The sequence below is a fragment of the Narcine bancroftii genome, chromosome 9 (genome assembly GCF_036971445.1).
Source record: "Narcine bancroftii isolate sNarBan1 chromosome 9, sNarBan1.hap1, whole genome shotgun sequence".
Classification (NCBI taxonomy): domain Eukaryota; kingdom Metazoa; phylum Chordata; class Chondrichthyes; order Torpediniformes; family Narcinidae; genus Narcine; species Narcine bancroftii.
Window position 1 is genome coordinate 65,195,269 of NC_091477.1, and position 12,381 is coordinate 65,207,649.

The 12,381-nt window shown below is 41.2% G+C and overlaps 1 protein-coding gene across 6 annotated transcripts in view; it reads right to left on the reverse strand.

The window, feature by feature from the left end:
* scly (selenocysteine lyase) overlaps positions 1–12,381 on the reverse strand; it is a 70,098-nt gene that overhangs the window by 41,408 nt on the left and 16,309 nt on the right. For 4 of the 6 annotated variants that reach the window (XM_069899354.1, XM_069899355.1, XM_069899357.1 and 1 more), the window contains exons 3-5: positions 6,110–6,210; positions 5,537–5,723; positions 1,650–1,777 (exon numbers count right to left, since the gene is read on the reverse strand). In XM_069899354.1, the coding sequence (XP_069755455.1) occupies positions 1,650–1,777; positions 5,537–5,723; positions 6,110–6,210 (416 nt within the window). Of the gene's footprint in view, positions 1–1,649; positions 1,778–5,536; positions 5,724–6,109; positions 6,211–8,171; positions 8,282–12,381 lie in introns of all 6 variants that reach the window. The other 2 variants (XM_069899353.1, XM_069899358.1) reach the window with 1 other exon arrangement.

Genomic DNA, 12,381 nt, shown 5'->3' on the forward strand with positions numbered 1-12,381 from the left:
GGAGAGGGTGAGGAAAACAAGGGTTTGCAATGAGGGGGGGAGAGGGTCAGGAGGTGGCACGAAAAGAGGTAGATGGGCCTAAGGAGCAGAGATGGGCGAAGAAAAAAAGGGCGGGGTATAAATTGAAACAGTGAATGGGATCAAGTGTGAAATACAAGATTAAAACTGTAGATGTCTGAAATCCAAAATGAAGAGAAAATGCTGCGGAGCATGTCAGGCAGCATGTGTGGCAAGAGAAATAGCATTGCAAGTTTACAAGGAGAAATTAAATCTTAAATAACCTGAGAGAAGACTGTTCCTTCTCGTCCTGATGGAAGGTTGTTCAATGTAAATGTTAAATGCTTTCTCCCTACCAACTCTATTTTTATTTGAAATTCAAATGTTATTATTTTCCAACTTATGAATTCAACATCAGAGCAAGTTACTGAACAATAAATAAATTTTGACCTGGGGCACAGAAATACAGATTTGAATAAAAGCAACAATAACATTTTCAGTCCACTGTAATACACAAAGGCAATAAAATAGCGCAGATGCTGGAAATCCAAAATAAAGTTTAAAAAAGCCAGAAAAAGTCAAAGCCAGGAAGCATCTGTGGAGAAAGAAATTAGTGTTTTAGATCAATGATCTATCACCTGAGACCAGAAGTCTCACCTCTCTCCTGGTAGCTTCAGGTTTAATTTGTTACCTCACCCAGACATAGCTTTGTTGTTCACGATTTAGGACATGTTTGTATCATCCAATCTGTTCTGATCATAATTTAAATTTCAAACACTTGATCACTGTGGATATGTGAGGCCTGGTCAGTAGTCATTTAGCTGGTTACCTCATTCCTTGGGCACAGGTACGATTGAGGCCGGTTTCAAACAAGTGAAAACCACACACTGTCGGAATGAGATGTCGCAGTTTATCAACATCTGGTGTGATACAACCCAAATAAATCTGACATATTCTGTTTTAATATCAAAATCCCCAACTTATTTCATTCATTCAGATGCCTTGCCGTTCAGCATGGGTGATCAGGTCTCTCCATCCATCACAATCCCTGACCTTCCGAATTGTAGTTGCCTCCCCTGTTATCCTTCGGTGAAGGCTCCATCTTTGAGCTGAGACTGCAGCTGATGTTCAATTCATGATTATACAAGGAAAAATATTAAAGTGGTTTCCTGTTGCCTTCTTCAGTTTTAGTGTCCATACTGAATAGGAAGCCTGGCTACTGATCTGCAGATTTCTCTGCTCATGTTTTTAGTTTCACAAACATAAATTCCAATCTGTACAATCTTCTTGTAAAATCCATCCACCATCTCCAATCCGTGGCATCATGTGACCCTGATTGGGAGGCTAAACAGGTACTACCCAATGCCCAAGGGTGACCTGTAGGCTATTGGACGGAAGGAGCGCTTTACATCTCCTTTTGCTGAGCAATTGCCCAGCACTGACACTGATCCAACTTTTTTTTCAAAATCCTTTTTGGGAGGAATCCCATTCATAACCCATGACTTAGCAGTTTAGTTCCATTCGAGCATCATGGACTCTATTGGCTTCCATAGCTGCAGACTAAGTAACATCACCTCAAAAATTTATTGATAATAAAAGGAAGTTTCCTGGTGAGATCAATGCCCCCAAACCAAAGTGAAAAAGTTAATTACCATGATAACTCCTGTTTCGTTATTAGCAAGCATAACAGAAACAAGGCAAGTACTTGGGCCAATAGCAGTTATTACATCATCAACTTCGACACATCCAGTTTTTTTGGAAATAGACAAAAACGTAGCTTCTGCGAAGGAGAAATATAACAAGAGTTCCTTTACATTCCCAATCATCTAAATATTTCACAATATTTATAAAGCAAATAATTCCATCTGTAACTGCTTGAGATCTTTGGGTTGGTCTTGCAATCATAGCCACCATTATTCTGTCTGGGTAGATGGAAGAAGTTCCAGCAAATATGTTACAGCATAACTTTGGGGTGGTACAAGTAGCATGCGGGGGGTTAGTGCTAGACTGTTACAGCACCAGCAATCGGGACCAGGGTTTGAATCCCACGCTGTCTGTAAGGAGTTTGCACATTCTCCCTGCATCTATGTGGGTTTTCCCCAGAGTTCCTGTTTGCTCCCTGTTTGAAATGTACTGGGGATTGTAGATTAATTGGGTGTAAATGGGCAGCACAGACTCATAGGCCAAAAGGGCCTGTTCTCATGCTGCATGTCTAAATTTAAATTAAAAAAAAAATAAAACAGGAACTTTTGCATTTGCACATCTTTTACATTTCTAGAGTGTTTGATGCACCTGATTTTTTTTTTAATGACTGCATTTGAACCAAATTCAGAGCTACACTCAAACCCAATGATGCATCACATCTGATCTGCAGGAACTTTATTCTCGAGGGCTTTTGACCTGACAGTGTTGGCCTAGAAAGGAGACCCTGCTATTTCACTTGGCTTTTTTCATGGAGGCTGAACTTTCAATCGATCACAACTGGAGCACAGTCCTGGTCACCACATTATAAGAGGTCACAAGTGAACTGGAGATGCATCAGGATGTTGCACGAGATGGAACATTTCAACTACAGGGTATACTAAATAGGATGGATATGTATTCCATTGTGCAAAAGAATCTGAGAGGTGAGGAAATGAGGGGGGAGGGGGGTACATAATAGAGATGAACAAAATTATGAGAGGCTTTAAAGAGCCGATTATTTTAACAGTGCACAGTGGCAGAGCCATCTACAACCACATGGTTAAATATGAGTTAAAAGATTAGAAGGCATCTGAAGATTTTTTTTTCATCCTGAGGGAGAGTTTGAAAATGAAACACACTGCCAAGATTGGGAAAATTACTTGCAGAACATAGAAACATCTGGACAAGCATGTAAATCACCAATACAGAGTAAAATTCAGACTGATAGCTGATAAATGGAATTAGAATATCTAGGTACAGAATCTTTTATCCAAAACCCTTGCGAGCAGACATCTCTTGGAATTTTTTGGATAATAGAATAATAGTAACAGTGGTGCATTAAGTAATTGCACTGATTTCAGATTCGCACAAAACAAAGACACTCCAACTCGTAGGGACACCAGACCAGACGGGGGGTGGGGCGGGGGGGAAATGGCAGGCTCTGTCCATGAAGGGGGGGGGGGCTCCAGTTTAATAAAGAAGCTGATATCCTTGATCCATTGTGTAATAGAAGGATCCTTGTCAGACTTCCAGTGGAACAAGATTAGATGCTCAGCTAATAGGGATCTAAATGCTATCACTTCTTTCTGCATGGAATTTAGGGAGATGTCAGAGAGTCCAAATGTAGTCAATGGGCAGGGTTGCAAATTGACATTAAATATAGTGTGCTGAAGACTACTCCAGACCCCTTGTATTTTGGGAGACTGATAAAACATTTGATGGAGGTTTACAAAATTATGACGGGTATAGACAGAGTAAATGCGAGTAGGCTCTTTCCACTTAGATTAGGAGAGATAAATTCAAGAGAACATGGCTTTAGAGTGAAAGTAGAAAGGTTTAGGGGGAACATAAAGGGGAACTTGTTCACTCAGAGTGGTGGGAGTGTGGAATGAGCTGACATCTGACATGGTAAATGTAGGCATACATTTTAAGAATAAATTGGATAGATATATGAATGGGAGAGGTCTGGAGGATTATGGAATTGGTGCAGGTCAGTGGTATGATGTTTCGGCATAGACTAGAAGACTGAATAGCCTGTTTTCTGTGCTGTAGTGTTCTATGTGACTTAGGTGGCAAGGGGAGCCATTACACCTACTGCATTTGTCCTCTATATCAGGGTAAATGGCTGACTGTCTGGATTTTGAAAAGTGAATCCTGTGCAGCATCTTGAACTGAATGAGTCCCAAGCAATCACAGGAGGTGGTAGAATGAATTCTCTAAATAGCATCTTCCCATAGTTTCTTCTCAATTTCCATTTCCAACTCTTGCCTCATTCAGTCTTTATTTTGGAAAGTAAATGACTTAATTGACAGAACTATACATTTTTGAAATTGTCCCTCTCACTCCTAAATTAGCTGATATTATATCTTCCCAGGGTTCTTTGGCAGGTAACTGAGGGAAGTTTGGGAAAGCCTTTGAAATAAAACCTTGAATCTGAAAGTAATGAAATAAGTGTGATGCAGGTAAGCCATATGTGTGTGAGAGAGAGGTGAAGCTACTAAACACTCTGTTCGCATCAAGATCTCGAAGACAGCTGATAGCTTTAGTTTGCCATGTATTTAAAAAAAAAGAATTAGTGACTGAAAGTGAAGATAAGTGATTGTCATTTAAAGGGCCCTGAACAGATGCCGCTGCCTACTTAAACTGATGTCTAATCTAGTACCAAATTTTTACTGTTCTGAGGACAACTGGGTTGACAGTGTGGTTAGAGGGTTTTATGGGCAATGAAGAATATACCATGGTAGCTAGAGAGCTCAGGGGAATGCACTTGATGCTTGTGTATATGTGCTGCCCAGTAGTAAAATTGGAAATTGGGAAGAGCAAGTCTTCCACTAACCTTACAATTTTGCAATTATGTTTTTATGGACCCTTGGAGATTTCCTGTTCCAAATAAAGGAGGAAATTATTTTATCCATTGAGGTAAAGAAAGAAGGAAATGGTTTGAAACAAGTAAAAGAATCTTGGAAATATGTTAATTTTGAACACATTTATTCTGCCCATTGCACCATCTCTGAAAATTTGATTTCACCTGGTTGATAAGAAGAGTAATTTTTTTTATTTTTATTAGATTGGAGAATGTGTGTGTGATGTTTACACCTAGATACATGATTGACTAAATTGAAAAGTCAGGTCTGATTGGTTATGTTGCAGAGCTGCTCTGTTTGACAGGGTAAATTCACTCTTTTGAAGATTCAATTTATAACCTGAAAATGAGCTAAGCTCCTCCAGAATAGATAGAATGGAGGGAGTGCTTCTCTGGGGGTCTGTTACAAATGGAGGTAGGATATCAGCATACAATGACAAACTCTTTTCAAGTCCATTTTGGACTATGCCTTTAAAGGTAGGGGAGAACTGTAACATAATTGATAATGGTTCAATTGCAACAGCAAAAATAAAGAATAGAGGCACCCTAGTCAGAGACCACAGTCCAATGCAAAATAATTAGTGAGGAGGGTTTGATTTCAACATTTAAAGAGAAGTTTGGATAGGTACATGGGATGGGGTTGAAGTCCTATGTTCCAGGTACAGGTCAATGGGTTGAGATGGAATAGATTGGCAGGTTATAGATGGGCTGAAGGGCCTGTTTCTGTGCTGTAGTATTCTAGGACAAGTTCATTCCAGAGTGGCAACAAGATCCTCTTATGATTAGAGGAGTTTTTTTGTAGGGTGGGGGGGGATCTTGATAGTTTGCTTCTGCCTTAAAACAAATACATTTTAATTGCTCAAATATAATTACTATAACAGTTAACATATTCAGTGATGTGATCTTTCATATTATATTCACAATTATTGCAGGATTAATAGGTAGAGAAGCTGAATTGTAATTGGATACAAAACACCATCAACGAAGTCTCACTTGCTTTTCCCTCCTTCACGAGATTTTCCACCACAAGCTGCACTGAGTCATGTTCGATGTTTGAGGTGATAATGTGAGGTAATGACAGAGCAATGCCTCCAAGCTCCACTATCCCACTGTTCTGTGCCAATTGCCGATGATGGCTCCAGAAGGAGTTGACTGCCGTGTGAAAGACTAAATTATTCGACTGCAAAACACAAAAACATTGATTTTAATTGAAACTCGTGCTGAGTGGTCATTTGGGGGTTTCAAATTCCTGTCAATCTTCATTGAGCAGGCATTGCACTTAGGACAAACTCTGAGCACAGATTTATAATTTAGTATAATTATCAGTTATTCAGGAAAATCACCCAAGTTGGATCCAAGGTTTGTGATGCTGGTGCTTGTCTTGTCCAACGGCCCTGGATTTTGTTCCCTGCTTGATTCAAGGAGATGGGGAGGGCACACATCTGGCAGAGAAGGGGTTGAAAGTGGAAAGTGACAGAAGTGAAGTGATGAATTTTTGAATAAGATTTGAGGGAGTGAGTCCCCTGCAGCATCGACAACAAGTTGAATATAATGTATTATTCTTACCTCAGTTCCACCAGAGGTGAAAATTATATCTTCTGGGTGACCTCCAATCATCTGAGCTATGACCTCTCTTGACCAATCTATCGACTCTTTGGCTTTTCTACCTAGTCATGATTAGATGCAAAAGAGACTTGGATGGAAATATTTCTCTTTAATTTTCTTTACAAGTAGTACAAATTCCGATTCCAAAGTACATATGACACAAATGTTCTATTCATTCAGTTTCAGTGCCAACATGGGACTGAGAAAGCAAAATGGCCAGGACAAAGAAAAAGGAACAATTTTCCACAAAACAGCTCTCAGAAGTATTAAAGCATCTTGTGCTGCACTGATTAATCAAGAGTTCACCAGAGGTCAAGCCAGTCCATCACTTGAATACATTTTCGATGTCATCGCTCTTATATTTTTGATCACAAATTTAACATAACAATTACAGCACGGAAACAGGCCATTAGGCCCTTCTAGTCCGCACCAAACCAAACACCCCTTTCTAGTCCCACCTCCCTGCACAATGCCCATAACCCTCCATCTTCTTCTCATCCATATACCTGTCCAACCTTTTCTTAAATAATACAATTGACTCCGCCGCCACTATTTCTCCCGGAAGCTCATTCCACACGGCTACCACTCTCTAAGTAGAAATTCCCCCTCATGTTACCTCTAAACCTCTGCCCCTTAATTCTTAACTCATGTCCTCTTGTTTTAATCTTTCCTCCTCTTAACGGAAATAGTCTATCCACATCCATTCTGTCTATCCCTTTCATAATCTTAAATACTTCTATCAAATCCCCTCTCAACCTTCTACGCTCCAAAGAATAAAGACCTAATCTGTCCAATCTCTCCCTATACTCTAGATGCTTAAACCCAGGTAACATTCTGGTAAACCTTCTCTGCACTCTCTCTACTCTGTTTATATCCTTCCTATAATTAGGCGACCAGAACTGCACACAGAACTCCAAATTAGGCCGCACCAACGTCTTATACAATCTCAACATCACCTCCCAACTCCTATATTCCATGCAATGATTGATAAAGGCCAGCATACTAAAAGCCTTCTTCACCACCCTATTCACGTGAGTTTCTACCTTCAGGGAACGATGTACCGTTACTCCTAAATCTTTCTGCTCTTCTGTATTCATCAATGCTCTCCCATTTACCACGTATGTCCTATTCTGATCCTTCTTACCAAAATGAAGCACCTCACACTTATCAGCATTAAATTCCATCTGCCATTTTTCAGCCCACTTTTCTAAGCAGCCCAAATCCCTCTGCAATCCTTGAAAACCTTCTTCATTATCCACTATTCCACCTATCTTAGTATCGTCTGCATATTTACTAATCCAATTCCCCACCCCATCATCTAGATCATTAATGTATATAACGAACAACAATGGGCCCAATACAGATCCTTGAGGCACACCACTGGTCACCGGCCTCCAAACTGACAGACAATTATCCACTACCACTCTCTGGCCTCTCCCTTTCAGCCAATGTTCAATCCATTTGACTATCTCAAAATTTATACCTAAAGACTGCACCTTCCTAACTAACCTTCCATGTGGTACTTGGCATGTTTTGAAATGATTAATTGACACTGGTATGCTGAGTTCTATGAGTATACATGCATCATTTTTGTGATCAGTATCTGTAGTACCACTTCTCGTGAGGTTGCACACTGCTTCTTTTCAGAGTCTGAGTGGATACTCGGTTCAGGGGGAGGTGCATTTATGCAGAGGTCCTTTCCCCCAAATAGCTCAATCAAATAAATTCAGAACATTTTCAGAAATCTATTAGTTTACTAATGGAAAGGACAATAGACACCAAACTAGATTGAACCTCATGGGTTGCCTAATCCTATCTTGCCTTCCTCTCACATAGTTTAGGCATATCAACTACAACCTACTTCCACACTTCCTCAAAATATGAATTATTTAAACTTTGAAACAAGCTCTCTTTTGCCATAGATAACGGCAAACATTTCCATTATTTTAGATTAGTAATGTCTGTGATCAAATGATCTTCCACGAGGATGTCATGGAGAGATGTATTCCAATTCACCACATACCTGGAGCATATGAACTGCTGGGATTTCCCCATGCCTCCCTCATGGTTTCAGTAATGGTCTGGATTACCTCACTCTCCATGGGTGTGGTTGCATTATAATCCATGTAAATGCTGTTTTAAATGCAAAAAAAAACTATTTTGTGAGCTTCAATCCATGGACTTCAAATTCCACTTTGTGACAATAAAAATGAATGACTGATCATATCCAAGACTAATAAAGCAAGGAAAATTATAGACTAAAATATCTTGGTTTGCATGCCACCTTTAGCTCTGTAGTCTGTGTCCAAATCTATCCCCGAATGAGGTGAAACTTTTTCTTATAATAGGGAAACTGGATCATTTAATATCAGCTTCCATTCGTGGCACTTGAGTGTCAGTGCAACACAAGCCCCTTTCACACTTGCATCCCACTTCATTGGCCATTCAGTGTCCCGGGATAGAAATGGGGCTTTGGCCTTTCACACTAGACCACTCCTAACTGGGACACTGAACACTTTCACACTTGCAAGGGTGTATCCCCAGTGTTTAGTCTGTTCTACCTTCAATCGGAAGTGCTTGCATGACGCGGCACACCAAAAACAGAAGTGATGTCATCTCATTCTATACAATGGCCGACTTCAATCAGATCGCCTCAAACGTCCTGAAGGTGTGTGAATCCATCACCAGAAAGTCAGATCTTATCAGCCTCGTTACCTGCAAGTTGCTGCAGAGTGGTCCTGACAGGCAGCAAACTCCATATCTCAGGTGGCAGAATTTCAATATCTTACCTATTACCTGTAGTGTTTGAGGAGGAGCGTTTGGTTGAGCTGAGAGTCTGCCATAAAAAACTTATGAAGTATCTTGAATGGAAGGATGTGGAAGAGGGAAGACCTCAGGGACCTATATTCTGGAATGAAGTCTTTGAAATATGCGATGATGCCCAGTGACGTGAGAATCTACAAATGTCGCATGCCACATTAGATTTCATTGCAGGGATATTGGGGCTACACCTGAAGCGCAAGAACACAAACTGCCTAAGTCTTCTGGAACCATGGGTTAGACTTGCACTAGCATTGTGGGATGTCACTCCGGTGTTGGTATCTCCACTGGATTCACGGTCGTGAGGTAGGTGACTGCAACAGTGAAAACGTACCCCATAGCATGTTTCATAAGGCTGCTGACTGGGGAGCGTATAGTGGAGACTCCAGAGGCATTTGAAAGAAGGGGTGGTTATCGAATGTGTGCTAGTGCCATAGATGGCACACATATTCCCATCATTGCCCCAAAGGATGATCCAGCATCCTACTACAATTAAAAAGGATGGTACTCCATTGTTCTAAAGGCTGTTGTTGACCACAACTGCTGGCAAGGTTGATCTTTCCATTATTAGCATTTATCCTCACTTTAAAATGTAGCATTCTGTGGTTTGAACTGTCTCCGTATTTGCATCTTCACGGATGTTGTATGCAGGTTGGCCAGGCCACACCCATAATGTTCATACTCTTCTCAACTCTGACTTACAAAATTGCTGAAGATGCAGATGGTCAGCTATTCCCCTGTGACGCAAGTGATTTCTGACCATGCAAAATGATGCCTTAACAAGTGCATGTGAACCTGAAGTTTGAGATAAACTCCAGCTTTGAACAGGTCGCATGCCATTGGTGAGGTGCCACTGTTCCCTTCTGCTCCTTCTCATCCACACACTCTATTTGATTGTTATCACTGGGCTCCAGAAATGTGAATGGTCTGGAAATACGTGCATATTTGATCCGGGACCTCGCCTATGCACTGCGAAAATGGCCGATGAAGGGATTCATGCAACATCAGGTCATTTAACACCGTAACAGCACATTCAACTTCAATCTAAGCTCCACTAGAATGATTTGGAGAATACACTTGGTCGTCTCAAAGGTTGCTGGAGGTGCCTGTCCAAACGAATAGCTATTAATACCGCCTTTGTGCCAGAGGTTGCTGTTGCCTGCTGTGTCTTAAATAATATCTGCGAGCTTAACAAGGAGTACTTCCTGGAAGAATTGAAGGCTGAAGTCTCCGATCTCCCTCCAGAAATAATCCCTTTCAGTAGTGCCACAGGCCGTGGTCTGCAGGCCAAACGTGAGGCTATTATGGTCATCCTGTGTGGAAATGAGGGTAATGACTGAATACAATCCTTTAAAAGTCAATAAAACTTTATTCCTCATTTTTGAACATAGTGCAACTGTAAAATCCAAACTTTAAAATAAAAACTGTATAACCATCGGAACATTCATGTAAACAGACAATAATTGTCAATAAAAGCAGTGCAAAAACTTTGAAAACACATTTTTGGCAACTTTTCCTTCATATTAATCTTCAACTTTTCTTCAACATAATGACTTTGGTGAAAAACAAATGATGTAAACTGATCACTGGACACTCTCATCCTCATGCAAGTGAATATAGGAGCTGAGATAATGCTAATAATGCCTTGGTCGGCTGAAACCTCAGCACCGACTGGTGACAAGTGTGTGTCTCTCCTGAGGGGTAGATAACAGTTGGCATGAAGGCTGGATGCACATTGGAGAGTGAAGACGGCCACAGAAAGGAGAAGGTTGTGTAGGTCTGTAAGAGGGAGGAGAATGGAATGGAGAGGTGCATGACAGGAAGGGTATGCAAAGAGGTTTTTGGCATCATGGTGGCAGAGGATGGTTGGAATGGTAGGGAGGCTGGTGGAAAGGGTGGAAAGAGACAAAATAGTTGGACTTGTGCAATCACTTCGATTGATGAGGCAAGTCTGGTTATAACTGCTGTTTGTGCCTGCATCTCCTGTCGAATCTCTGTTATTAGGTGTGCTAATCCATAATTTTCTGCCTGACGCTCCAGTCTGTCAGTGGCTCATTCATGCCTCTTGCTCTGTTGCTGCACCAGCCGTTGCTCCTGCATCAACTTCTGCAACATCTCCGAATGCCTCTCCCTTGTGTCTCGTTCTCTTTCCTAGTCCATCTGGTCTACTTCGATTAAGAGCACATGGATCTCATTGGCCACCTCCTGCCTCTTCGTAGGCTTCTTAGGTTTTTGTCTTCTGGCTCCTAGATACCGGTGAGACAAATATGTGAATTAAATGCCACACCTTCAACTTTAATTAAAACAGGAATTTTCTTTGAACAGATTAATTATGAGTCTTACCAATTCCCAGTACAGCAGGAGGTGAGATCCCTGTATTACCACCAGTTGATGTTTGGTCAGCCAAGGTCGTTGCAGTGGGAGGGGGGGTTGAGGTACTGGGTGATTGATGGATTGTTGAGAGATGAGGTGCAAGGGACATCCTGTTCCTGCACCTCATCCTCCTCAGTCTGCAAACTTGGCTAAGGAGATTGTGCATCAGACCCTTCCCCATCCCCTCCATCCCCCCCTAGCCTGAGGTTACCGATAAGTGCGAGTGGTGCCAGGTTAAAATAAGGCCAGTCCCAACGGTCTGCACTACTCCTCTGATTATGGTCCATGACCTGGTGAAGACTCCTCTTGAGTGTTTTTAAACTTGTTGATTAGCTGTCTTGACCTTTGCTGCAATGCCCTCATTAAATCATCTATCCTTAATTCTGCCTGTTAACTCCTATCCAGATCCCTCTTCCAACCTTAGGGTTAGGAGGTGCTACACCTCCCTATCACCCCAGTTTGCAGAAGTCAGTTTTTTTTTTGTTTTCTTTAAACTTTTTCCACCAATTTGAACTTCTTTAAAGTCAATCCAAATAAACTCAGATCTTGTAAAATCACAGTACTCAACAATGTGCCTGCTAATTTTAACTTCAGAGGAGAGATGGAGGAGGAGTATCTGCAGCATGTTTCCAGCACACTTCCACCCGGAGTTTAATGTGATCATGCAAAAAATCTCATTTCCTCCCCATAATGTAATTGCCTGTTTCACACTTGCCTGATTGCAACACTGGCATCTGCAGATGTCAGAGACTGTACTAGGGGTTAAGGGTGTGACATTTAATTCACACATGTGTGAGATGATGCCATGTGACACTGTCGTTAAGATGATTTTGCTTTCACACTTGCCACTTTAAAGGCCTATTGATTCCTGGGATCACTTGCAAATGTGAAAGGGGCTATAGATATCACTTTGTAAGAATTTCAAATTGTTCTTCAAGAGACAGAATGAGGTTTCAGACCAATTACACCAGGATACTTCATGGTTAAATTTGCCCTGGTAGTCATAAAGGAACAATGCGATGCTCTTGAGTGTTTTTTAA